Source organism: Myripristis murdjan, chromosome 8 (genome assembly GCF_902150065.1).
Source record: "Myripristis murdjan chromosome 8, fMyrMur1.1, whole genome shotgun sequence".
NCBI classification, from domain to species: domain Eukaryota; kingdom Metazoa; phylum Chordata; class Actinopteri; order Holocentriformes; family Holocentridae; genus Myripristis; species Myripristis murdjan.
This window is the reverse complement of record NC_043987.1, coordinates 22,034,056-22,061,082: the sequence shown is the minus strand read 5'-3', so window position 1 is coordinate 22,061,082 and position 27,027 is coordinate 22,034,056. Positions and strand designations below refer to the sequence as shown.

Here is a 27,027-nt window from a genome sequence, read left to right as displayed (position 1 = left end):
TGTTCCCAAACATTTACAGCTCAAGACCCAAAAGAGAAATTTGGAATCTCTCCAGGACCCAAACCCAGACTTACAAAAATACAGAACAGGATGAATGAGATAAATGTTCAAATTCACCAGGCATTCAACCTTTCTGAAATAAAACCTCTCTGAAAACTACCGGTCACCGTCATATTTTACCAGCATCTGGCTGCTGGCTGATGCTAATTTCTGACCCTAGCACACGCACACACACACACACACACACACACACACACACACACACACACAGAAACTGACACACATATACACTTAACTAATACAAACGTAACACACAGATTACTGACTCTTCCTCCTTCAAAACAATGTTGAATAAACACAGTTTGCTGCCTAATCCACACCAGGAAAAAGGCCGCAAGTCAGGAATGTCAATTGCAGCTCGCAAGAAAACTCTAGTAATCTCAGCGAACACTGAGAAGTAACGTTAGCTATTCTGCAAGACATCAGTCACCAGCTAACAGACACACAAAACATTTCAAATGCTAAACAGCATCTGAGCTGATCAGACCAGTGTAGAAAAAAGAATGCTCTAATTCTATTTTAATTAAGAAAATGAATTCACAAATAGCATTGTTATGCACTTTGCTCAATACCCAGTAAAATGCCCATTTTGGGAATGCCTAAGTTTCGGAAATGCTGGAACAGACTGATTCCATTTTAGTTATTAAAATATTTCTTATTTACGTCGGAAATAGTGATGTCCATCTGAGCCTCACATGACAAACTGATGTCAGACATGTTTACAAGTTGGAGCAATTTAGGAATTGTCAATATAAATGTAACTAATTTTTGAACAACTATTATTGAGAGGAATGTAGTGTCCTTGAATTTAATCAATCTGCTGTTATTGATTCACTTAACAAAGTTTATAACCGCATTGTGGGCTCACAAAAAGTCATTCACCATAAATGGAGTGTTTTTGCATGTTTTAGCTCACTTACACACATTGCATGCATACATAACATTACTGCTTACCATTTCCAAAAGCATACTTTTTTGATTTTTAAATTTCGAGTCAAGTCAGTTTCCCATTTATTTTTAAAATCCAATCCTTCACATGATAAACTTGATGTAAAATTTCAGCCCTGGCAAATATTTGTGCCCGGGCTAAGATGTCAAGGACTTTTGAATTTAGCTCATAAAACAGTCTTTTCATCATTTATATATAAAAATGTAACCAGTGCCAAGACATTTCCCCACAGTATGTACAAATTACACCAATACCCAATTCACCAAAGGCTATTTAACCTTGAGTAGATTCATATGTAGGAAAAGTTTTCTCATTTGAGTAATGTGGATTGAGTATAAACATAAGATACTGCAGTATTCAGGTCATCTACACATTATATGTCACTTGTTTTGTATGGTTTTACCCTTTCACCATTGGTGGGGGAGAACATATTGACTTATAGATGTTACTTTTATAGATATTGGATTAAATAATGGTAGATTGCAACATATTTACTTGACTTTCCTTGTATGTATGTGGTAATGTGCCACCTTTTGTCTGTGTGCTTTAAATACTACCTACATGCACAGCCTCAGACATTACAAGCCATACCGATTCCTTACAAACAACAAAGCCAAGTCAACAACTTCTGTCTCCTTCTAGCCCCATTATGCAGGCTTTCACCAACACACTTTGTTCTCTCTCTCTCGTTCCACTCTGCGCTCTCCATTAAGCCCGGCAGCGAGACAAGCTTTCATACAGTCACTTCTGTCTTGCTGTTGGTGACAAAATATGGGTGTGGAGGCATGTAGCGTGGACTGTGCAGCTCCTTCTCTATGGTGCAGTGTTTCTTTGGGCCGCAGGTCTGTCGCCGCCCCAACGTGTCCTTGCTCTCCCATACTTTCAGCACCCCTGGGCTGACAATGGTGTTGGAGCTGGAGCCATAGGCCAAAGACTGCAAGCTGTGGCTTTTACTGCTTTTGTACTTGTGTCCGTTCTGCTTAGCAGAGGGCTGTCTGGGTGGGCTGTAAGGATTACTCGGCTCTGGCTCCATATCCACCGGCTCCATGGGAAGGCTGCCCTTGGTTGTCATCTCTACCATGTGTCGCCGGTTGGTGTAGAAGTTCTCATTAGCCTTCTCCGCTACAAAATACACACATAAACAGCGTTATGGCTCTCACACTGCTTGCCTTCACATACTTTTTAACTTAATTTGCAAAACACATTCAAACAAACAAGGTAAAGATGGCTGAAAATACTAGATGGAGTAGTTAGGCAGCCCAAATGTTTCATAAGTAAATCATGACACAAATTAATTGGAATTTAAAATCCTTGAAATCACAGGAATTGAATTGTTTTACTATGCTTCAAATATTGAGAATATATTTCTGATCTGAAATATTCATTTTTTAGTCATTTTTTAGTCAATAGTCATTTTTTTAAACTTTCGCATTAATTCAAAAACATGACAAAAATTGAAAACATTCACATAGTTGGTTGGCCACAGAGCGTTCAAAAATGAGAAATAAATTCTTTAACTGAAAAATGTATGGTCTGAACTAATTCTGAATAGCCTTCAATGGCTTTAAATGGATAAGTAATTAGTGACCAAAGGGTCTATTATTACACACTGCACATACTGTATGTTGCTTAATAATATACTGCCACCCATCCACATATCACTATTTCTTCAGAATGACCCACATAAAACATATAATTGTACAATACCATAAGACAAAAATAAACTTGTGGCAACTAAAAGATTCTGAATGTGTATTGTGAGTTATGTGAGCATGCACGTTTACAACACTGAGAACTTGTTAAAGCTTAAATATTTGCCAGCAGTCCACTATACTATTCATTTAAAAAAAAAAGTCTTTGGCACATGTCTTGTTATCTGCCAAGATTAGCTCCTAACGGCCACTGCGGGGTAATTCTATGTCTCCGATCAGGTGCAGATATTATATGAAAACAATATTCAGCACTAATTGAGCCTGAGCACACCAAGCTCCACCATTAGTCCTTGCAATTTCCCTGTAGGACATTTCAGATTTTTTTTTTTTTTTTTTTTAAATGAAATGTCTTCCAGATGACTTTTACAATGTTCTCTTCTTAAGCAGCAGGCAGTACCACTGGATCACAAGGAGACACAGAGAAGAATAGCACTTCCTTAGCACCATATAGTGAAATATAACCTACACCAGTGGTGGTAGATTAACCACAGAGGCTCACAAGGCTCACTTTGTACCGTTAATTTCCACCCCACCACCACCCGGCTCATCTGTGTTTTGATTGCTCCTGATTGTCTCCCATGCCCATTCTCATTAGTTAAGAGTCCCTCTATTTTTATTTTCCCTAATGATCGGTTTGTTTGACAGCACTTCAGTGGATTAGCAGCAGAGAAGCTTCAGCTGCTTGAGTATCACAGAGAGTTGCGCCGATCTGCATGCCAGTTTTATGTGATTGGACCTACTTTATTTATTATGATAGCTGTCATCTCCTCCGTGCTAAGGCCCGTGAAACATGTCTAATTGATTCAGGTAGCATCCATGAAAGGACAACTGTTTGACTTTGAATGACATTAAACACAGATCCGCAGATGCCTTCACTCACTTTGCCTCTGCTGATTTATTTTATTTACTAAGGCAACTTCTCTCCAACTTTACTCATGTTTAGGAGAGTGCATATGGTGGGAGGCTGTCAACATCACTCAACATGCTTTAAACCTATCAGTGCTGAACTTCCCTTTCTCTTCTGAAGACGATAATTTACTTTTTATTCTGACACAATTTATCCATTTCACTGAGATTTTGCTCCTTGGATTTTATTTTTCCCCATGTCCTTCATCACATCTTTATTTTATGTAATTCTTGGGACATTTTGCACTGCATGTTTTGCATTAAGGTGTGTTCAATTTACATGTTTTGAAACATGCAAGGAACATCATGGGTTATTTTAATACCCAGTAGGCACAAGTGGATTATTGTGATTATTATTTCTAGTACTGTGATTTATTCCTTTTGGGTGCTTTCTTTCCAATGGTGCCTGTCAGGAGCTCAGTGCCTACTATCAAAAAAAAGTGCATGACATGAATAAAACTAAGGCTGCCCTTGAAAGTCTGTATTTTCGTCAGTATTTTCTGCAGTTTTGTTTTTTGTATAAAAAGTACCTTTGATTCAGATCTTAGTTTTGAACCTCACATTAGAAACATAACTAGCAGTGCATTTCTGTATCTGTAGGAGCCTTTTTGTTTGTTTGTTTGTTTGTTTTTTGTGAAAGAACTAGAAAGCATCGTACTTGGAGTTTAAATGATCTCAACCAATCAGCAATCTCCGCGCATCCATTATCAACAGAAAAACACAACATAGCGACGCCAAGAGGAAACTGCTTTTCATCCGCTTGCATGAAAGATATATGATAAAAGAATAAGTCTGTGTTGCTTTGGTTGTGATATTTATTTATTTATATATTTATTTATGTGTTACAGCAAGTGTAACACACTGCACCCTCGCACGCCTTTTCATTCACTCAGTCACTCAGTCATTCATTCACCCTGCTGCCACTGAACTCAACCCACGCCTTCAGTTTCCCTCTCAAGTCAACACAGAAACACTGATGCACACCTCTATTACCTGCAGGACTGACTGTTGTGCTGCTCTGCTTTCTGGTCTCACTAAAAAGAATACAGCTCAATTGCAGTGACTACAAAACTCAGCTGCTCGAGTGTTTATTGGTTTATAAAGCTTTTAATGGCCATCAGATTTGCTTTTGGCCCATGGGCCCTCTGGAACCCTCTTGTCCTCCGGTAGTGGCCTTTTAATTATCGCTAAACAGCCTAATTATCAAAACAAAAACCCGCAGTGAGGCGTCCTTTGATCACGACGGTCCAAGTCTCCTAAAGACCTGAGGGAAACTCAAAACCTGCCTTTTTAGTCTGGCTCAAACTTAACATTGATTTATTTATTTGTTGTTATTATTTTAGTCAGTTCTACCTCTTGGTCTGTCCTTTTATGTTCTGGATTTTATTATCTTTATACCCTACCTTTTATCTCTGGTTTTACTCACTTCTATACCTCTTCTCTGTTTTACTATTTTATTATTTTATCCTGGCGTCTTAGCCTTTCATTTAGTTATCTACTTAGAGTGTGTATGCATTTATGTATGTATGTATGTATGTATTTATTTATTAATCAATCATACCTCACCCTTTTTAATGGTATTTTATATTTTTATTTAGATTTCTTTATTGATTTCCTATTCGTCTCAATCCTGCCTCTGGTGTTTCCTCATTGCAAATTGTTGAGATTTATGAGAGTGTTACTTTGGTTCATGATATTATTTGTGTGTGTGTGTGTGTGTGTGTGTGTGTGTGTATGTGTGTCTGCGTGTGTCGGGGGGGTATTATTGTTTTATTGTGTGAATCGCTTTGTGTTACATTTGTTTGTATGAAAAGTTCTGCTGCATGCAAATAAAACTCTGATGATCAATTTTATAACTGGCAGATGCGGATTAATTAATGGCAGGCGGGCGGACTGTGGGAGTGAATCATCGATTTGTTAAATTGTATTGCCGACTTTGGAAATTGTGAATCAGGTACAGCCCTAAGCAGCACGTATTACTATACATAGACTTCACAGCACTTTTCACTGGATATTGATGAACTGTCACTGAAAAGGACGTCTGTCAGCATGGATATTTGATGGAGATTCAAACGGAATAGGATCCCCTCTAAAGGATAAGGTAATACAATTTTGAATTACATTTAATGAGACATGCCATGCAGTCGTTAGTGCAGCGTAGTTCATGAGATATGAAAGAGGGGAGTGAAAAATTCCATGACAAAAAATGCCAAAGAAGCGTTGTCTTTCAAGAGAGAGGGACAGAGAGAGGGGGTGGGTGATGAAGCTCAGAGATAATTACAGCTGGCAATTCGTAACACATCAAGGAATTTTTTTCTGCTGTTCAGACAGGTGATGAGGATCATGCTAAGTAGCCTACATTTAATCATTTTTCTGCCAACATGAAATTACATGAAACCTCTCTGGAACCTTTCTGCACATTTATAAACGGCTGATAAACCTGTTTTCATGCTGTCTTGGATTACAGATGGCTAACCCTGCTGTAGGTTAGACCACTTCCGATGCACGTTTCTGTTCTTCATAACATAATGAAATTAACTTTTATATCATGCACATCCTTATCCAATGACCTGACGAGTCCAACAGACTTGTCAGTGTTATGGTTCACTGTAAACCCTGTCTTACCCACAGCCTTGAGCGAGGCATACTTGTTGACATCCTTGCCAGGCTGCTGCTGATCATAGGGGCTTATGATCTGTCCCAGGGCAGGGTACGGCTGTGTTATCAAAGTCGATCCTGGGCCCACATTGTTCATCTGGGTGCCGTCTGAAGGAGGGGAAACAGGAACCGTTAATGCATTGTTGAGGTACTGTATTTTCCTACAGCATGATTGTAATGCCAAGCCCGTGTAGCCCAAACCATTTGAAACATGAGAAGTTTGATTGTGAAGCATCTGTTGCTTTACAAATAAAGAGGCCAGTTAGGTGATGGCTAATAGTGCTGATTTTTATTCACAACAGGAATACCTCTATTATATAAGTTTATGCTGTTTTTCCCTTTCTCTCATTATGTTTAGATGCGATGTGAAACTAATCTTTGTGCTGCATATTGTCCAAATTTTCATATATGTATTACTAGTTGATACAAGGTGTGAAAACACTGATACATTAAACAAATATAACATATAAGGCATGAGCCCTGACTGTACAGTCTGTTTCAGTGGAGCATTAGCCAAACCTTTATTTCCACTGAGGTCATCTAATCATGTTAGCCCACAAATCATTAAGCATGGCAATCCAAAATCCATTGCCGTAACCCAAATTTTTTTCTTTACATTTACCAGTTTACTTCAAGCAAATTATAGTCCAAAGCAAAGGCAGCGTTGCCTGTTATAGGATGTCTAATGCCCAGGATGTAAAACTGCTTGACGGATGTATGTAAATGGAGAATAATAATTGTTTCATCAACTTGGTTGCATCACTTTCCCAGAAGTAGGCGTTTCTGGGAGACCCAGCTGGAGAGTCATGACTGCTCTTTGTACGACTCTACTAATCCTACAGCAGACATCTGGCAAATTGAGGGGTGCACAGCAAATGGACTGGCCTCCTGCCTGCTGGCACAACAGAACAAACAGATGTTCAGACTATCATCTTTTACTGCTTAAATTAAAGGAGGTTAATGGAATGAACCACATCTCACAGGTTGCAGTTTGAGGACTGTTGATTGTGCTGGCACCTTGATGACTACACCCACGGTACATATACACTTCTCACAAAAAGTTAGGGATATTTGGCTTTTGGGTGAAATTTATGGAAAATATAAAAAGTTCACGCTACAGTGATATTATATCATGAAAGTAGAAGCATACACTGGTGATTTCCTCATCTCAAACAATTTCTTGAAACAAAAGCCAACAACAGTGGTGGGTATACCACAACAAAAAATGTCAGTGTCAATAACTTGTCATGTGCCCTTGAGCATCAATTACAGCTTGACAATGACGTCTCATGCTGTTCACAAGTCGACTTATTGTCTGCTGAGGCATGACATCCCACTCTTCTTGAAGGGCGGCCCTCAGGACATTGAGGTTCTGGGGTACAGAGCTCCGAGCCTCTACACGGCGACTCAGCTGATCCCATAGGTTTTCTATGGGATTCAGGTCTGAGAAAGTGCAGGCCACTCCATCTGAGGTACCCCAGTCTCCAGCAGCCATTCCCTAATGATACGACCTCGATGAGCTGGAGCATCAAACACCTGATGTGAATTTTGACGTTAAACTCCTTGTTAGAGAACAGCAACTTGTGCAAGTACTGAAACATTGAACAGTTGGACATGTGCATTCAAAAGTTTACAGAAGGTCACATTAAGTTCACCTGTAAAGGTTATAATGCATTTTAGGTTCATCCTGAAATTTCACCCGAAAGCCGAATATCCCTAACTTTTTGTGAGTAGTGCATATTTATATATGCAAAGAGATTTCAAGAAGACACTAAATTTAAATTGACGGATCAGTGCTTGGTGTGTATAATTTTGATTCGTAATTAATTTGTCAGTCTTCATTACTTTTGTAATTCAGCTTGGCGTGTCACCAAACTACAAAAGCTGCTTTTTAATTTCAAATGCCATGTGGTCATGAAACAGCACCGTCTCTCATCTGTTCCTCATGATGCAAATGGTACACCTGAGTGAGTCTTTCTTTCAAGAAAGATATGACTCCAGCACAGCACCTGTGTCTTGTCTGTATTTTAAAATACAAGGTCAGGATGGTGATATCATTTGGAGAAGCATGGTACACAACGGTGCTTTTATCATGGTTATCGTGGCTACACACTGTGGACAAAAATATTGGACCACCTACACATTACACCTACAGGAGCTTTTATGACATCCCATTATAAATCCATAGGCATTAATATGGAGTTTGTCCCCCCTTTGCAGCTAGAACAGCTTCCATTCATCTGGGAAGGCTTTCTACAAGATTTTGGAGTGTGTCTGTGGGAGTTTTTGCCCATTCATCCAGAAGAGCCTTGGTGAGATCAGACACTGATGTTGGATGAGAGGGCCTGGCTCACAATCTCTGCGCTAGTTCATCCCAAAGGTGTTGGATTGGGTTGAGGTCTGGGCTCTGTGCAGGCCAGTCAAGTTCTTCCACACCAAGCTCAGCCAGCCATGCCTTTATGAAGCTGCTTTGTGCACTGGGGCTCAGTCATACTGGAACAGAAAAAAGCCTTACCCAAACTGTTCCCATAAATTTGGAAGCACAGAATTGTCCAAAATGTCTTGGTGAGCTGAAGCGTTAAGATTTCCCTTCACTGGAACTAAGAGGCCGAGGCTGACCCCAGAAAAACAAGCCCATAGCAGTATCCCTCCTCCATCAAACTTTACAGTCGGCACAATGCAGTCAGGCAGGAAACGCTCTCCTGGCATTTGCCAAACCCAGACCCGTCCATCAGACAGCCAGATAGAGAAGCGTGATTGGTCACTCCACAGAACACGTTTCCACCGCTCCAGAGTCCAGTGGCGGCGTGCTTTACACCGCTCCATCCGATGCTTGGCATTGTGGCCATGGAAACCCATGTCATGAAGCTCCCGGCTCACAGTTTTCTGTGCTGATTTTAATGCCAGAGGAGGTTTGGAGGTCTGCAGTTACTGAGTCAGCAGAGCGTTGGCCATTTTTACACACTTTGCGCCTCAGCTCTTGGCAACTTAACTTTGTGTGGTCTGCCACTTGGTGGCTGAGTTGCTGTAGTTCCTAAACGCCTCCACTTTGCTATAATACCACTTACAGTTACTCATTGAGCACAAAAAGCTGGTCCCCAGTTTAATGAACTACCTCCACAGCGAATAACTCAGCTTGACAAAGGTTTGATGTATCAAAATAACACATTACAGCTTCTTTATGAAAGACTTCTTTATGAAAGACTCTTTATGAAAGACTTAGAAAACCATACAAAGCCTGAACAATTTTTTTATCTCACACTTGTTAAAATTTATAACAATAATCAATGCATTACAGTTGCATTATGATAAATGAAATCAATAATCTTTGGAGTTATCTATGTCCATCCTATTAATTTTGTCGGCCAGTAATCATGTTGTCATCGAGACTGTAAAATTGACTTGTAACATCTTCCTAAGATACTACTCCACATCCTCTGTCATCTCAGTAAGTGGTGTTGCTAACAGTTAAAGGTGTTGCTTGTATTCATGACTCTCACTTACATTTGTTACTTTTTTGGCCAAGATGCTCACAGCTAGAAACCATGTACACAGTAAGCTTGGGCTTGAGCATGGGCGTCACCTGCACTGCATCCCACCCACTTTTTCCTGAGGTGTAAATGAAATGCAACTGCATTCCCCCTTCATGACAGCCTCTTCTGTCCAGTTAGACTGACTGAACGACCATCCAGCCAATCACAGCTATTTGACCAACCCACTGGGCCAGGGAAGCGCAAACAGCTGAAGTTTGCAGAGTTTCTTAAAGTGCATTCAGAGACGATGCCTCTGTTGGCTGCTGCTGGGTCTGATAGCAAATTAGGGAGTAACAGATCAGAGCTATGAAACAGCTATTTAATTAATTAGTAATGTAGAACTTCCTTTTGTGACTTGGTCTTGTTATGTGATGTGTCAGCCAACATTAGTCATAATATGCCACCAATAATAAAGTAATGACTCCATTGCAGCTCCATGGTGCTGAGACAGTCTGATACACACTGGACTGGTAAAGGGAGGAAGTGCGTTGATGTGAGTGTGTGTGCGTGTGTGTGTAGCAGCCCACTTTTAATGGAGACAATTTTTGACACAAAAAAGCAAAATAGCTCAAGCAACTCCAGCCACTCCACTTTTTTCCATATTTTGACATGATGAACAACATGTTAGCCCCTGTCATGTTTATCAGAGTATAAAGGAATATTAGAGGAATATTCATTTTCATTAGCCGTGTAAACAGCTAAGTAGGAACCTTGTCTCTTTCAGAATAAGGGCAAAAAAATGAGTATTTTGTGCATGTAAAGGTAGTCAGTGTTAAAACTTTGCACAGTACATGGTTCATTTGTTCCACTGTCCCATCATTCACCTGTTACTGTATTCCCATGCAGCGACACAACTGTGTGATAATCCCTCAGATGATAGAATAAGATTAAACAAGCCATTTAATCATTTATTGCTGGGCCACAGTGATCAAGCTATAAATTCACATTGAGTGTTTAACAAACTGTTCTTGAAAAAAGTAGAGACACACACCACAAAATATAATATAAAGCAAACCTCTGAACGACTTGTCACTGATGCTGTAAATGGTTAAAGTTGACAAACTTTTAAATTTGAGGAGTCCGCTATTCTTTTATCTAGAATGTCTATGATAAAAACAGATCATTAATACAGAAAATAGGTTAATTAGGACCTTATTCCCCACTGGTCAGCAGGAAACTTCATTACGGTGCTAATTAATTTTGGAAAGGACTGCAAAATGATCAATGTTGTGTCATGAAAATTTGCAGGAGACAGCTTCCATGATTATTTCACTAAACCACACCTAAGGAACAATACATTACTGGGTGAACTATACTGTTAATCTATAATTTAGAGGTCATTAAAGGTTTGATGGTTCTGCCTTGCTTCCTCAAGAGAGAGAGTTTTTTTTTTTTTTTTTTAATATTGTCGCAGTTAGAGCTCCTGCATATTCCAAGGTTGTCAAAAGTTTACTAAAATTGCAACGCTGAGAGAGAGAGAGAGAGCGAGACACAGACAACACGGCTTGTTTTCACACTTATCTAAAGCAATGGAAACAAATAGATTCCTTTTTAAAACCTGTCAACTTGCCTTAGCGTTTGTTACAGAAACTGGCTCCTGAAACATTTCACTTATACAGCACCTTACCCTCAAAGAAAAACACTTAGAGAGCTACGGCTGTATTGCTTTGAGAAAAAATGTCTGCAAATCCCAAAAGCTCGGATTCCAGCGACTATGTGTGACCTTACATTTAGAAAGATACATGTTATCTGTCAAAGACTACTTTCTGATTAATAATTCTTATTGTTGGTAAGAGTATCTAGAGTTATTACAGTACAAGATGATAGATGACAGTCACGGCCCCTAGACTGTGGAGGAGCCTGCCTTTCTGTATCAGATCGGCTTCATCTGACCTTTATAATCTAGTGTTCAACAAGTGATCTGATTGGCTTTGTGTGTATTGTGTAGACCTATCTGTTTTCCATGTTTTGTTTATTTATCGTATTGGTGTTTGATTTTTGTGAGCTGACATGATTTTACCCTTAATTTTTTAATTTTGTCTTTGCACAGCAGTTTGGTCAGTTGTGGTTGTTTTTAAATGACTTTTTCTAAATGAATTTGACTTGACTTGATAGAATTTGATGGAAAAGGAATGAATAACTCTCCAGGTCAGAAAACTAGCCACATACTTGAAAAATGGTAGAAATAAGACTGAACATTTCTCAAGATTTGATTCTCAAAATTAAGACCAGAATAAAAAATAAATCAATTTCTGGCAGCCTGTTTGATATTACTAAATGGGATGCCAGAAATGTAATGAATTATGAGATTTGATTGGTGGATTATACATAATAACCTGAGATTTATCATCATTATTGTGACAGAAAAATAGGAGACATCCAATCAGTGTTTCTCAGTAATAACAAGCTAGCTTGTATCACTGGATTTGAAGCAAAAACAGTTGTCTATCATCAGCATAGAAACAAAAGTAACCAAGTGTGTAACCAAGTCTTGCCTTATAGATGGAGAAAACAACAGAAACCATGATTAATTACACTAGGGCGGATATGGGAGGTAATACAGAACTGTCTTTCACAGAAATGTAAGGAAAAAAATTACAAACCAATCAAGAGTTGTGCTTGCAGTTAGAACAAAATTGTAACTTATTTTGTCATTGGTACAGCCAAAGCCAGCACCATGGACAGTTATATCCATGGAACAGCTTCAGCTTAGAAATGCTCCATTTATAACCAATTTTAAATTTTTTAAAAAAAAAATTTCTTTCATGTATAATCACCTTTTTTATTAACGATTTTAGAAATTGGTCTATAAATGCTGAGAATGGACATTTTCAGCCAAGGCTTTTATGATGGATCAGATTTAATGGCTGTTGAAAGCATCTTTTAGGAGTACAACTAATGCATTAACTGTCAATCCTGAGATCGGATCTTGCTCGGTATTTGGATCCAATCACATGCCGAGGTGGCCCGCCTCACACTGAGTTCGGATTCCCAGCCAGGTGTGGACAGCATGTGGCCTAAATCCAGACAATTTATCAGTTTCTATCGTGGAATATATCTGCTCACTATCCGATCAGGCAGGTGCGGACACAGCTGAGTTCTAATCTGGTACATCTGATCACAAAGTCCACGGCCAATGAGACACAAAAGTATTTCATGTGATACAGTCTCTAAATGTTTGGCGTGACACTGCAAATTATTATCAGGTGGCGAATCTGTTTTCATATGCTCTCAATTATGTTGGTGAACCAACGCACAAACCTCAAACTTCTCATATTCAGGAGTGTTCAGCGTTATTAATCAGTGTATCATAAATTAGATCAGTGTTACTAAATGATATTCTGGGGGTTTGGTAGTTGCCAGTCGTACGTCTGGCAAAATGCTTTTCTCCTCCAACATCAAGAATAGTTGGTTGTCATCAGCTCCTTCACATAAAATAAAACATCACAGATCTAGTTTAGTACTATGCCATTTTCTTTGAGCTTGTCCGCTCTTTCTTAATAGCGGGTATGTTCATTCAACCGCTGAAAACTATTTTAAAGTTACTATTCATTCAGTTCAGGGTCTTTTTGGGTCGCCCACTCAGGAGCCAGACGGGTTTGACTGGTCAATCATTAATGTGTTTCACAATCCGTTATTTGTCACAATCTCTGTGTGTGAGTGTGTGAGTGAGTGTGTGTGTGTGTGTGTGTGTGTGTGTGTGTGTGTGTGTGTCTCAGATTTCTTTTAATGCCCTGTATGATGTTAATAGACAGCACTTAATGAAGGAGGGCAGTGCTTTTGTTAACATTTGGTGTCACTTTGGTGTTCTTGGGATGCTAAAAACAGTATGAAATTGAGGTGCTGATGGAGATACTTGTCTATCTTCGTCTTTATTGTTTTTTTCTGACTTGTGTTGACTGTGTGCCATTTGTGCTTGTACTGTTGTCAGAGTCATAGCTTTCATGTCAGCCACTGGAAGAAAGTAGGCCATTTCTGGAAACTTGTAAGGTTAAAGACTCCATGGTTGTTGCGGGAAATAAGCGAGTTAACACTCCAGATACAGACACCTCCCTGGAACTCATAAAAGATTTAAGAGTGTATTTTGGGAGCTGTATGCCCCGAAATAAGTGGTACAGGGAGAAGGGCGCTCTTATTTACAGGCAGCCTACTTTCAAGTTAGTGATGAAAATATTTTATTCTCTCCTTGTCACTGTCTCTCTCTGCCAATCTCCTGAATCTGCTATCATACACTGTATCACCCTCCATGTGTACACTATCACTTATTTACAGTTGAGACATCTTCTGTGTATTTATTTTCATGTGTGAAATGTGTTTTCAATACAGACAAACAAATCCATGCACCTAAGCTGTAAAACAGTTAACCCTGTAAGTATTATTTCACCTGCAAAAATGTGTTTATTGATTGTACAGTAAACTGTTCCGCTTAAAAAAAAATTTAATAAAAATGTAAATTTCTGTACCGTAAGTAAAGACAATGCCTTGTGGTAATTACACCTTTGCCTTTTTGGCTTCACAACTTTTCTTTTCTTTAGCCTGATTTGATCCATTCCATGTAAACAACTCTACATTTCTAGATGTATGTTTCTCAGCGGCAAACAAAATTTGCAATAATGTTGGATGCAAAAATACCTACTAGTGCTAGCGACTTACAGTAATCAATCATTAATAATATGACTGATTCGGCTAAGGCAGAAGCGACTAATTCCAGTCTTGAGCCCTTTAAATGTCAGGAAGCGTTGTCCAGTCATCATCTTACTTCCTGCTGCTCCTTTGTTTGCTATCTAACTAGCTGTCACTAACTCATGCTCTGAACTTTAAGGGAGCACAGTTGTTCAGATTTATCAGATTTATCCAGAGTAACATCAGCTACCTTAACCTTATGTGTCTGGAACTGTGCAGTTACACAGCTTCTAGCTTAAATGTATCTGGCATGGATGTTAGGATGTGGCATCAAACTTATAAAAAAGAAACAACAAGATTATCAGCTTAGCTGCACACTGCATACCTCTTGAGCATCAATCTCACATGACAGGAATGGCTGAATTTGCTCAACTCAAAATGTAACCAAAGATAGAGGTGCCAATTGCAAAGCAAATTGTTTATTTCAAAACCTGAAAAGTAGCTGGCCATCTCAAGATTATTATCCTCTCTGATTTTGCTTTTTTTTTTCACAGATTGGCAAAAATTCATGACAAATCAGCGATGTGGACTGACTCTCAAAGTGGTAATGCTTTTCTCAATTTATTCGGTCCACCTGTACAATCTAATACAATCCAATACAACTGTTGCGCCATAAAGTTTACTTGTCTGATGCCTATCATGCTCAGGTTTTCTTTTTGTCACAGTAATAGAGTAATAATGTTCATTCAGTTCTCTGTTGAGTTCATAGTTAGTGCTGCTGTCGTACTGGACTGCATTTTATTGAGAGGTGTTTCTAATATTCTGTCCCCCTCATTGTATATAAATGGGGAGGGCAAAAAATCAGAAACACCTCTCAATATAATGTAGTCCACTACAAGACCTCTGCAAAATACAACTTCAATAATAAACATAGAATTAAATTTACACATTCTCAAATTTCTTAAAATGTAAAATTTATGGCAGAGCTGCTGTATTGAACTGCATTAGATTTTACAGGTGGACCTGAGAAAGTGGACACTGAGTGTATATCTATGAAGGAATGATGAATAGAAGAGAGCGAAGTGGTTAAAACTGACTTTTCACACCTACAACAGTAATTTCTCTCCAATAGCCTAAAAAATGATCTTTTAATAACTGGAGACATTTTTGTTCCTTGATGATCAGGCATGTATTTAATTATCTTCATGCAGATCTGACATTAAAGAGCACGGCCAACATTTTTTTTTTTTCACACATTTTAACATTTGGAAAAACTAGGCCACTACGAATACGTTTCTCGGCATTCAATTGAAACAATAGCTGTGACACCAGTGTTCGGTATCCTGGGAAAATACCTTCAAATTAAAACTAACAATCTGTATTGTAACCTCATAGTTATTGTGTCATTTTACAAATGAGTGGCGCCAAAACAGCAACCCAGGTGTCTCTGTCCAAATATTTATAGAGCTCACTGCATCCTCAGTTCCTAATTAGTCTCCTAAAGAGTTGAAGCTCCAGTAGACAGTACAGAATATGTGGCAGGTGAAAAATATAACCGAACTTGAACTGTACATTTGGTTGCTATTACTCAGTTGCTGTCATAGGCAACCCTGTTAAAATACATTTCTATCTGGCAGTGAGGACTGTCATGGTCTGTCATGCACCACTGGAGCGTTGGCAGTGAGCAGAGACTTTGTTCTGTTTGGCTGCCTGCCTGGAGCAAAAAGAGGCCACGCTTCCACAACTGCCCCGCGTACGCACATGACCAGCAGGACAAGAACATGATATTATTGCTCGCCAAAGCATCCCAGCACATAAAAATCTGAATTACTGTCATGATGAAGAGGAGAGCTTTGGGGCCAGTCTGACAGATTTGTGTTGTCTTTGACAGATGAGAACAAGAGCTCCCCCTGGAACATTTCATTCACTGCTAGGTACCACGGTCTGTGAGGTACAGGGTCCGCTGTTGCCCTGGCACTTGACTTGACACTTGACACTTGAGGCACAAGGAGAGGGAGAACAAACACAGGACAGAGCCCTGCGGCATAAAGTATCCTCACACCTCTTGCTGCCTTGTAAAGTTTGCTGCCAAGAAACAACCTGTGCTGTTGCCAGAGCAATCTCACATTGTGCTCAGGAAGGCCACATCCAAGGCCACGGTCCAAAGGAAATGTTCACTCAGCCGCTCATTCTTTTCATCATGTATGTAGTGGAATAATATCCTGGAATGTAGTGGATAGGTGACTGTTGCCATTTCTAAGAAAATGATGTAAATGAAATCTCGTACACTGCATTTAAAATAAACTGAAACCACTAAAAAAATACATTCCATTGTCTGTAGTGGTTCTTTCAAACTATTAAAGGGCCAATCCAAAACTTATAATATAAGACGATCACCCAAGATGTCAAGTCAATCATCAATTCCATGTCAACAAACAAAAATTTCAGTGGAATTGCACTTTTCAGTGCAATTCCATCTAGAGTGTATTATAGCTCAGTGGATAAAGCCAAGGTCTTGCAGCGTGGGGCAACATGCTGAGAAACCCTCTACTGTGTGTGCAATCTGTGTATGTGCACCACACACACTTCACAGAATGCTTACCAAAAGTTGTGAGCAAGCTGTTTCTCGTTGTTTGTGGTTTTTTTTTAGTTGTTGAAATATGTGTTTCTCAATTGCTATATATCAGTGGGTTCGTGCAAGACCCAAACTGTATTTTTTAAGTTTGGGATTTTTTTCAGTAAGTAAGGTAAGGTAAATCCCGTGACTTGCATTTAGATTAGTAGTTCAGCATCAGGGATTTTGAATTATTAAAGAAGAACATCACTTCTGTCTTTAGTTTTTATTCTTACCACTTTGGGAGATTGCGCTATACCTAGACTGAAACATTTTGACCAAAATGCAAAAAAAAAAAAAAAAAAAAAAAAAAAAAAAATCTGGCTAGATTGACTCCTGTATATGCAGAGAGGCGAAGAGTCCACCTAAAGAATTATCACATGATCAGGTTGTTTCATTGTGTCATTGGCTTAATTATCACATTATTTCACAAGAAAACAGAAAAAAAGAGGATCAGATGAAAAAATAATCAGGATAATTTTGCATGTTAAATATGTTTTTTTTTTTTTTTTCTTTCGCTTATGTCTTAATCATCTTTCAACCCCCCAAAATTATTTCATAACCCCCTGGGGGGTCCTGACCCTGAGTTTGAGAACCACTGCTCTATATCAGGAAGTCATGTGAAATTCCTTGGAGCCACATTTCTTTATTTAAATCTGGGAGAAATGTGGACTGTCCCAGTAGCTAAAATTTGATGAACCACTTGGCTGAACCTCATAAGGATTGTTTTACTTCAGTCTTAATTCAGTCAGGTTAGTTACACTGACATCTGGAATATCACAGAACAACACAGACAGCACAAAAGTAAAAATATAGTGAATTATGAATAAAATAACGATGTGTTATAGTTCATTAAAATATTGTATTACATGTCATACTAGGTAATAATCTGTACACAAAAAGCTATTGTGCCTTCATCGATGACAGCATATAGTGACTCCTGAGGATCGGATTTACTTGCCAACATGTTAAGTAGCTTGATGTTAATTACCTAATAACTGTTCTATTAGGAGGCTTTAACTGTACACTGATAAATTACAAAATGTTGTATTGAAGGCGTGTTTATAGGTCAGGTTGCAGATTTTTAATGGATTTTCTCCGTATGGCTTTCGAAATTTGAAAAAAAAGAAGCTATCGCAAACAAAGGCTTATGACATGTGCACAGTTTGTTTAACATGATAATCACCACAAATCAATAACTTTTTTCTTTGATTCACACACAGTTACAAGGAGTACATAAAAAGGAAATCTGGTCAGGCTCAACCCATGGCTCAAGCTACTAACTCACTTGGTTTTAGGATTACAAACTATAACACTCAATTCGCCTGCCACGTCAACACTGAGTCTTCAAAAATGTTCATAATAAAATAATTTTTGATGCCAGATTTCTACTTTTCAGTATAGTTTGCCTTTAATATTTTGGATTTTATTGTGATCATAGTTCCACTGCATTTCGAAACTCAGTATAATATTTACAGTAAACATGGTGGGGCAATACTGGGTTACCAGGTGCCATACAGCGCCCTCTAGCAGCCATATGAAAGGACCACAGTTCACGGCAACAAAATAAACAGACAGCACCAGGTAATTCTGGGTGGCAACACTCAAGAGGTTGACAGATGGTAGCTCTGACACATACCGCATCCTCGACAACCAAAAAATTTTGATTACGACATTCAGTTGCTTTTAGAAAAATTGACTGTAATTTTCTAAATCCAGCCCTTTCAGACAAAACACACACTTCACTGATTAGCAGACCTTCAGCCCAGAGAAGAGGAACTAATCAGTGAAATCACCTGGTGTGGTCTTTGGTTGCAATGAAAATCTACAATCTGTGGCCCTGTAGAACACATGGTCACCTTCACATCCTTCACATCACGTCTTAAACCAAAGCTCGAGAAGCTGCTGGCGTAACCATGAAACTTGTTCTCTTTGGTTCTCTTTACTTTCACTTTATTTCTTTATTTCTATCAGCATGCAGCACTGGACACAGTAACATGGTATTCTTTAGGCATTTGCTGTTTGCTTGGCTTCTGCCCTTCTGTCCTCTATGGAAACAGTGTTCACATTTAATTCTCTAACTGTATGCTGCCATGATATATGACATAAAATGGTCAAAAAGGACTTCTACAGTTGAGGTAAGGACTTATGTATTTATTTTTAGCATTAATAATTGACTGTATTCTAAATCTGAATGATTTTAGAGTCAATTATACAGATACAGATCTGTGTAAATAAACTCTACAGCAAAAAATAACTGTCCGTGACTGTCTATAAAGCCAAAATTTGTAATATAACATGCCATTTTGCCATACATGTTCAGCACTGCACCACTGAGAAACTAATTTGATTTCCGTCAAGGTTAGTGTGACGTTATTACTATAACATTCCACTAAGCTGCTTCAGTGACAGGCAGCCGTTGATGGACATGTCACATGTTGAAGGATTCAGCTCACAGCCTTGGGCTTCACAGGACAGAAGCCACCAAGGTGATGTGTGTACGCTCAGTGGCCACTTTCTCAGCTCCACCTGTACAGTCTAATGTAGTTCAGTGCAGCAGCTCTGCCATAAATTCTACCTTTTAAGAAAGTTTATTATGTTCAGTTTTTGTTGACGTTGTGGAGAATGTGTAAATTTTATTCTGTGTTTGTTACTGAGGTTGTAGTTTGCAGAGGTCTTGTACTGGACTATGTTATATTGAGAGGTGTTTCTGATTTTTTGTCCTCCCTATTTTATATGCATGAGGGGGACAGATTATTTGAAACACCTCTCAGTAAAATGCAGTCCAGCACAACAGCAGCACTAACTATGAGCTCAGTGTCAACTGTCAATGCATGAACATCTCTATCACTGTGACAAAAAGAAAACCTGGGCATTATAGGCATCAGAAATGTACAAAACTTCATGACAGAGCACTATTAAATAGTATTTGATTATGTAGGTGTACCTTATAAAGTGGCCACTGAGAGCATGTGTGTATGACATTATTTACTTTAGCATGATGTCAGGGCACTGAGCAGATTTGCATTAGAAGCCACTCTTCACTTTGCGTGTGTGTGTGTATAGGTGGCAGTGTTTGTGTGTGAGACAGAGAGAAAAGGCGAGCGAGACACGGTGTGAGCCTGCTGTATAAGCATTTAGCCAGGAACGAGAGCTCTAAGGTTGGTGATGATAATTACCACAGTACGTTAAGTGATTGCTGAGGACGTGACTAATTGCTTTACCAGCCCACAGGATTATCTAGAATGAACTAGAATTCCCCACCACTTCCCCTCTTATCTGGAACAGCTAATTCAGGAAAGGCAAGCAAATGTGTGGTGTTGAACAAGCCTTTGAGTTTCACAGCTGCCGCCCTCCTACTACTCCTTAAGCAGCAGATGCATGTGAATGTTCTGGGCTAATAATATTAATTATAACATCTTAATCAGTCATCTTGAAGATTTTGTGGGAATGACAGATATTGCTCTTAAATTATTTATATTGTATGGTTTTACATTATGTGTCACAGGAGAAGTTCTCTGTTGCTGTGTAGAGCTACATTCTCATCTGTGGAGTACTTCATGGTTCCATCTATATCCACCCTCTTGGTTATATAATTCATATCCATTAGTGGACGAACACCTCCCAAAAAGTTGGTTTTGGTGCATATTTATATATTTCTTTCTCTCTTTTATTTTTTTGGAGGTGATCATATAAGTCTTGTTTTATTTCTGCCAGGCTGAATGGGACTGCAGTTGTTTGATCAAACTTGAAAAATCCTTTGAAAATAGTTTTATTAAGTTTTAAATTCTATTATTATGTTTTAGAAATAGAATTCTTTTTGAATTCTTGCGGAGGGTGATTCATCTGGATGTTCAAACTTCATTATTTCTTAGAATCACTGTTTTCTACATTGCTTAATTAATTGTTTTGAACACAGCTTGATGGAGACACTTCCCAAAACATTAATCACAGATTTGTTATTTGTTAGCTTTTAGGATGGTGATACACTGGGAATATTGGCAGTGCTCGCAACGACAGGAAACATTTCTATTTGAGTAAAGCAACATCGCTGAGGAGTCTGCTGCCCATCAAAGTTGCTAAAAAAGCTGCCCTGTGTATCAGTGTGTGCCCATCAAGTCATAAAAATGCAGACCATACAAGAAAAGTCGGGCTTCAGTCATGCTGTGATTGCAGCGAGTGACAAAATACTTACGGAGACTGTTAACCGATGTCCTGGCTTGTAAGTTCTCGTAGTGCTGCCCGTGCATCCCAATGTCATCGGTGTGTTCACTGGCAGGGTGGCGGATCACCTGGGCAAGAGCCCTGTGGAGACAAAATACACTGAGAGAGCTGATCTTTCATTCCTGAAAATTAGATTACACTTACACAGTGGTACAGATTCTGTGTGGTCCCACAGCACATTTGTGGCTTTGCGACTGTTGCAAGGTTGAGAATTGAGACCAAAAACTCCTACTGTTTTGTAAACAAGATATGTATTTCAAATAATACACATTCAAAAAAGCAAAGGAGAATTTTCCTCAGATATGAAACGCATAGCCAAAGAGGTGGAGGGAGTAGTTCTTCCTAAAATTAAGAAACAAACTGGGGAGGTTATGCAGAAATTTGCATTTTAAGTGTGAAGAGTCATAGTTAAAGGTTATTTTCAGCTATTTTTCATAATTTTCACTCTTCTTTCCCAGTTTTGCCCGTCATGATGATTGATTATACTCAAAGTTGCACCACTTACTTCACTACAGAGCTCTGTGAATCCCTCATCTCGCATACAAACCCACAGCACCAACAGATCTCCAAAACACTTCAGCCCGAAAAGCAATTAAAACACAGCCTTTCAATGTAATAATGCTGTTATACGTCTTATAAATGGTTAGAATCAAGCAAATATCTTAACATTTCAGATATATAAGTTCATTCGACCATTTTCTTCACCCTGTTGGCTGCTGGGCTTCTTCCATATTCACATCAGAAAAAGCAGAAAGACAGTTTTGTCATAGCTCTAGTTGCATGGTCACAGGATCATTCATCTAGTTGCCCTGAAAATGTGTATGCATGTGCCCAGCCAACCAGGGTGAGCCTAGTCAATTTTATTAGAGGTTTTACCATTTCACCAAATAACTCTGAGGATAAAGTCACCCCCTAAACCAGCGGTGGCCCCAACTGAATTGTTTCAGTACCATCAACTATCAAAAAATGTCATGGTACCAAAATTTGGTACCAAATGACCTCAAGAGTAAATCTCCTCAGTGTCAGTGAGCCAATAAGCATGCAGCATGCTTGCACCAAGATCTAATAATACTGGTGATTGGCTGTCTAACATTACACATTGTAGAGCCAAGCGGGAAAAACACCCAGAGACATTATGGAATTGATGTTATAACATTGGTATCAAAAAAAAGTATTGTTCAGGAACCAGTATCAAAGTCAAGGTATCAGTAACGGTACTGAAAACTTTCGAACCATACCCAGTCCTATATTTGCCTTTAACATGTGAGGCTCCAAGCACCAGTCAACACAACATTCAAGTGCAACAAGTCTCTCACACGCGGGTCCTATGTCCCAGCATTAAGCACTGACCAGGAAAAAGACCAACACATTTGCAAAGCCACTGGGCAAGGCTCTGCTTAAACAGCAGCTTACCAGCCGCTTCGTCTCCCCCGCACACAAACACTGCTGTGTGCGCCTCCATGTCTCCGTGAGCTCCACACAGCACTAAGGCATGCACAGGCCCAAGCAGTGAAACCTCTCCTTCATCTCCCTTTCAGAGGAGGACAGAAGGCATCCAGCTGAATCTCCCTCACCCTAAATCAACTCTATGTTCTTAGGCGTGAAGGACGCATTTCGCCTAATTGTGGTGCCACTCAGGTCCCCTTTTAACAGCAGACAGCTGGGGTGGATCACAAGGGCACATAAATCACCCAGTCTTTTAGCCAAAATCAAAGCAAGCACCACTGCTGTCTTAAAGGTACAATATATATTAATGTACTTGCTCAAATGTGCAAATTACCATAACACAACAGTGGGGGTTCAAAAATGCTGTTTACCAATACCAGGGCGCCGTCCTGGTGTTAGGTTTTCAAACTGAATAACTCAATAAATATGCTCTAAACAACTTGTTGTAGCCTAAAATGTATTTTTGCCTTGTTTCCTATGACCGTTGTTTGACCTGAATCTTCTAACAGCTTCCTTGAACATTTCCAACTTTATGTGTAAATCTGTGTTGTGATGTAAAAATATTCCCTGTAAAGTCCATAGTCTGTAGGCCTATACAGATGTGGATGGATATAGCCACTAGGTGGTGCTAAACCTTCATAAAAATGCATTGTGTGCCTTTAATTGCTTTCTTAGTTTTTGCAATATTATGTGGTTAATTACTTTGAAATACAATGTTGGAGGATTCCCTACTTTATTTGCCTTAGTTTGTTCTGATGAACTTGCACATGCAGTTTCTGAGGCTACATTTCATGCAGCGGAAACTGGCAAAAAAAAAAAAAAAAAAAACACCACAAGTACCCTACTCGTAATTACCAGTGGGAGGCTGAAAATTTTTTTCCCCAATCGCCAATTTCTTTTTAAAGGAAATTGGATGAGATATGAATGCAATATCAGAGTACTCTAATAATCTATTTGCCAACTATAAAACAGATAAAATTAAAACAGATAATCAGAAAATCAGATACAGGCTCCATTGCAATTTGAATATAAATGTGGCACAAGGACAGTCCTTGTGAGCTACAGATGAAGAAGTAGGTCACAAAAGTTTTACACGAGTGACAAAACACAATAAGTCGTCAGGGTGGCAAGAACTAGGAGAATGAGGCCTAACCTGAAAAAAACTGGAATAACTTTTTTTTTCTTCTAAAGAAGTTCTGTGTGCGTAAGTAGACACTGCTCATTAAACAGCAGACACGATTCACTGAAATTAATTTCTCAAGTGCTTTGCATCATGATGAAGCCTGATTGCATACAGGTACAGTGATGTGAAGTATGTGTGACACTTTTTTTCCTGTGACCTAGCCTCTTGGATGCACCATGGCAACAGTGCTGTGGGAAAAACAGAGAAACCAAAAGCTCCAGGACTGCTTGTCCTTACTCCCAGCACCCAACTCCAGAGTCAGTGGTTGTGGGCATCAACATTTCAAATGTTAGAATTACTTTTTCTCCTAATTTGTAAGACACATAAATTTGCTCAAAGCTGCCTTAAGCCCCTAAAAGTAATGGAAATGATTACGTATTCTGCTGTCACACAACTCCTTTACTCTCACATACTAACAGCAAAACAGAACAAAAGCCACAAGGAAGCACACAGTTATCTGGGGTCATTTGGAAGATTAATTTTAGATAAATATTAGGACACACTTACTCTACATGTAAATAAGAGTTTGTATGTGTGATTTTTATGTAATCTGACAGTAGTAAATATAAATAAATATGAAATAATCTTAAATTGTAAAACATATGGCTTCCAGACAACTTTATGCACCTTAATAATCCTGATGGCTCAACATCCTCAAATAGACAATGTATCTTATCATTACAAAATGTCAGGCTTTTTTGTCTGTCAGAATACAGCGTACAGTATGGTGGCTGTTTCCGGTCCAATCCAAACTTATGTTTCTCTGTTTTTATGTGGTGCAAGTCAACGTGTAGTCATTCTGGTGCAAGCTGTGGCTCAGATTCAAATGAAGACCTTACTAACATTTAACCCCACATCAGAATCCATCTAATCCAAACTCTGTAACACTTCTCCAGTGCACCGTTTTCTCCAAAATGGCCATGTCTGAGGTGAATTACAACACCAATTGATCCTGCTTTGCTAAAATCAAGGGATCACCTTGCAATATTCAGGATGAGACAGTGCCATATTTGATTTTTAGTGACTTTGATTTTTTGTTTAGTTTCAACTCTACTGTTTGCTCATTTGTTTACAAAGAAAAATTTGTATTTTTATAATTATTTCAGTAGTTACAGTGTAATTTGACTTTTTTTTTTTTTTTTTTTTGTGACACTGATGGCAATTGAAGGCATCACAGGGGTCCGAAAATGCGGGGTTCTCGGCTGTGGAGTGTGTGCTACTGTGCCACATCATCGAAAAAAATACGGTGTTAATTTAAATCTGAGAGTGTAAATTAATTCTGTGTCCACGCTTTACTATTATGACCTCGAGCCCAGATTCATTTGAACTCATATGAGTGAACGTATTCACTCCCTTCATTCATCAGCATCCGTCAACAATAATTTCCACTTAAAATGTCTCTTAAAAATGCTGTGTATCCTACCTTGACATGTTGTCTCTCTGCATACGGTGCGTCTTTTCCAAACCAAGCTTGGTGAAAATCCCCACAAGTGCCATTATAGCCACCACCCCGCATATGATATACACAATGAGGTTCGTTTTATCCTTGGCGGTGTCCAGCGCCACATCAACTTTCTTGGGCGGGGGTCTGCCTGTCATCATCCACGGCGGGGTGTCGTAGTTTTTGCAGGTGGTCTGGTCCAGCCGGGAGCTTTTAAACGCGCAGCAGAACCTGAAGCCACAGGTCCCGCAGCAGTACAGGTAGCTGCCCGTCCTGCACACGAACGGGGGGTCCCACTGTCCCATCACATCGTAGTACCCGCGGCACCTGTCCTCCGTGTGCGGGCTCTCGGTCACGCCGCTCTCCCCGTCCTTTGAGTCGTTAAACCCGGATACTAACATGAAGCCGTCGAGGGTCTGTCCCGGCTCGCCCTCCGCGTCGCACACCAGAACTTTAACCAGAAAGTAACCGAGGAGCACCTCGGTGCCCCGCATGGTCGCTGCTCACTTTTTATCCCGCACTTGACGCCCTAACAAGCTCTCATAAGGCCGGACGCATCTTCCAGAGAGTCTAGACACAGCCATCCGTGGGATAATTAGGCTGTTTTAATCACCGCAACTTCCATTGACTCCAGAGCGCACTCCTTTATTGTTATTATTTTTTTCCCTTTGATTGAACTACAGCAGAGTTATCGAGCATAAGCAGGGCAAGCACTTTCCGACGGGGTGTTTTAAATTAAAGTTGGAGAGGGCATCACCGTGCTGCGGGCTTCAGCCTCCTGGAGGGTGTCTGCGACCTGGAGGCTGCTGCGCTCCAGGCTGGGAGAGAGTCACAGAGCCCCTACAAAGACAGACTGGGAGCAAGAAAACAAAAAAGTAGAAGAGACCCCAGTGAGTGAGTGAGAGAGTGAGTGAGAGAGAACCAATGAGAGAGAGAGAAAGCCAGACAGTGTGTGTGTGTGTGTGTGTGTGTGTGTGTGTGTGTGTGTGTGTGTGTGTGTGTGTGTGTGTGCTCTGTGCAGATCAGCTTTAAGCCACAAGATATCTCTGGCAAGTCATTTAATCAAGTGTTGCCTGAAGATTGTATTTTTCTCTTACCTGTTGAAAAAAAAATGTCAATGTTGGAGGTAATTTTACCTGTTTTCGATTCAGAACTTGCTTCAAGAATTTTCTTCAATCAAATCACGATGTCATTTTTTTTCTATGATAGGCTACCAGTGTATGGATCTGCCTCGTTCTCTCTTTGCATTGGCACTTATAGAAAATTTCAGGAGAAAGTGAGAAAGTTGTACAGAAGGACATTTTTAGCTGTGCGTACACAAAATAACACAGCATCGTATTATTCAAACAAGCTCTGTTTTGATGGGCACTAAAAGATATATCAGAGTTTATTACTGGGTGCCGGGGACCCCCAGGTGTCCGTGGCAGATTGCAGGGCGTCCCCAACCAAAATGAGAGTAGCTCCATTTCATTCTTACTTGATTTTCTAGGAGAGTGCACAGTGAGAGTAGGTAACCTATAGCCCAAGGATAGGAGGGCTAAATGATTTTATTAGAGCTTTAACCTCTGCCTACACCGTCATACTCTGTGCCATCAAGCCATATCTGATTAAACTACTGCAGCTTTCCACACTGGTTCCACTAGCCACCTATGTTGTATGGCCAAGGCAAATAGTTTAT

At 39.5% G+C, this 27,027-nt stretch overlaps 1 protein-coding gene and 1 long non-coding RNA gene across 2 annotated transcripts in view; one reads left to right on the top strand and one right to left on the bottom strand.

The window, feature by feature from the left end:
* LOC115364442 (uncharacterized) overlaps positions 1-16,723 on the top strand; it is a 43,158-nt gene extending 26,435 nt beyond the window's left edge. The window contains exon 6 of the long non-coding RNA XR_003928678.1: positions 16,333-16,723. This is a non-coding gene — a long non-coding RNA (uncharacterized LOC115364442). The remainder of the gene's footprint in view (positions 1-16,332) is intronic.
* shisa9b (shisa family member 9b) lies at positions 1,649-25,843 on the bottom strand. Its single transcript, XM_030059014.1, has 4 exons — positions 25,332-25,843; positions 21,251-21,360; positions 6,253-6,393; positions 1,649-2,131 (listed from the first exon to the last, which is right to left on the bottom strand). The coding sequence occupies exons 1-4, from the start codon at positions 25,841-25,843 to the stop codon at positions 1,743-1,745; spliced, it is 1,152 nt and encodes a 383-aa protein (XP_029914874.1). The 3' UTR covers positions 1,649-1,742.
* Positions 25,844-27,027: the final 1,184 nt, after the last annotated feature.

Coding starts and splice junctions, on each gene's coding strand:
- shisa9b (XM_030059014.1), bottom strand. CDS start 25,843: ATGCGGGGCACCGAGGTGCTCCTCGGTTACTTTCTGGTTAAAGTTCTG. Junction 21,361..25,331: donor CAGAGAGACAACATGTCAAG/GTAGGATACACA, acceptor TTGTCTCCACAG/GGCTCTTGCCCAGGTGATCC. Junction 6,394..21,250: donor GACATCGGTTAACAGTCTCC/GTAAGTATTTTG, acceptor CCCCTCCTTCAG/ACGGCACCCAGATGAACAAT.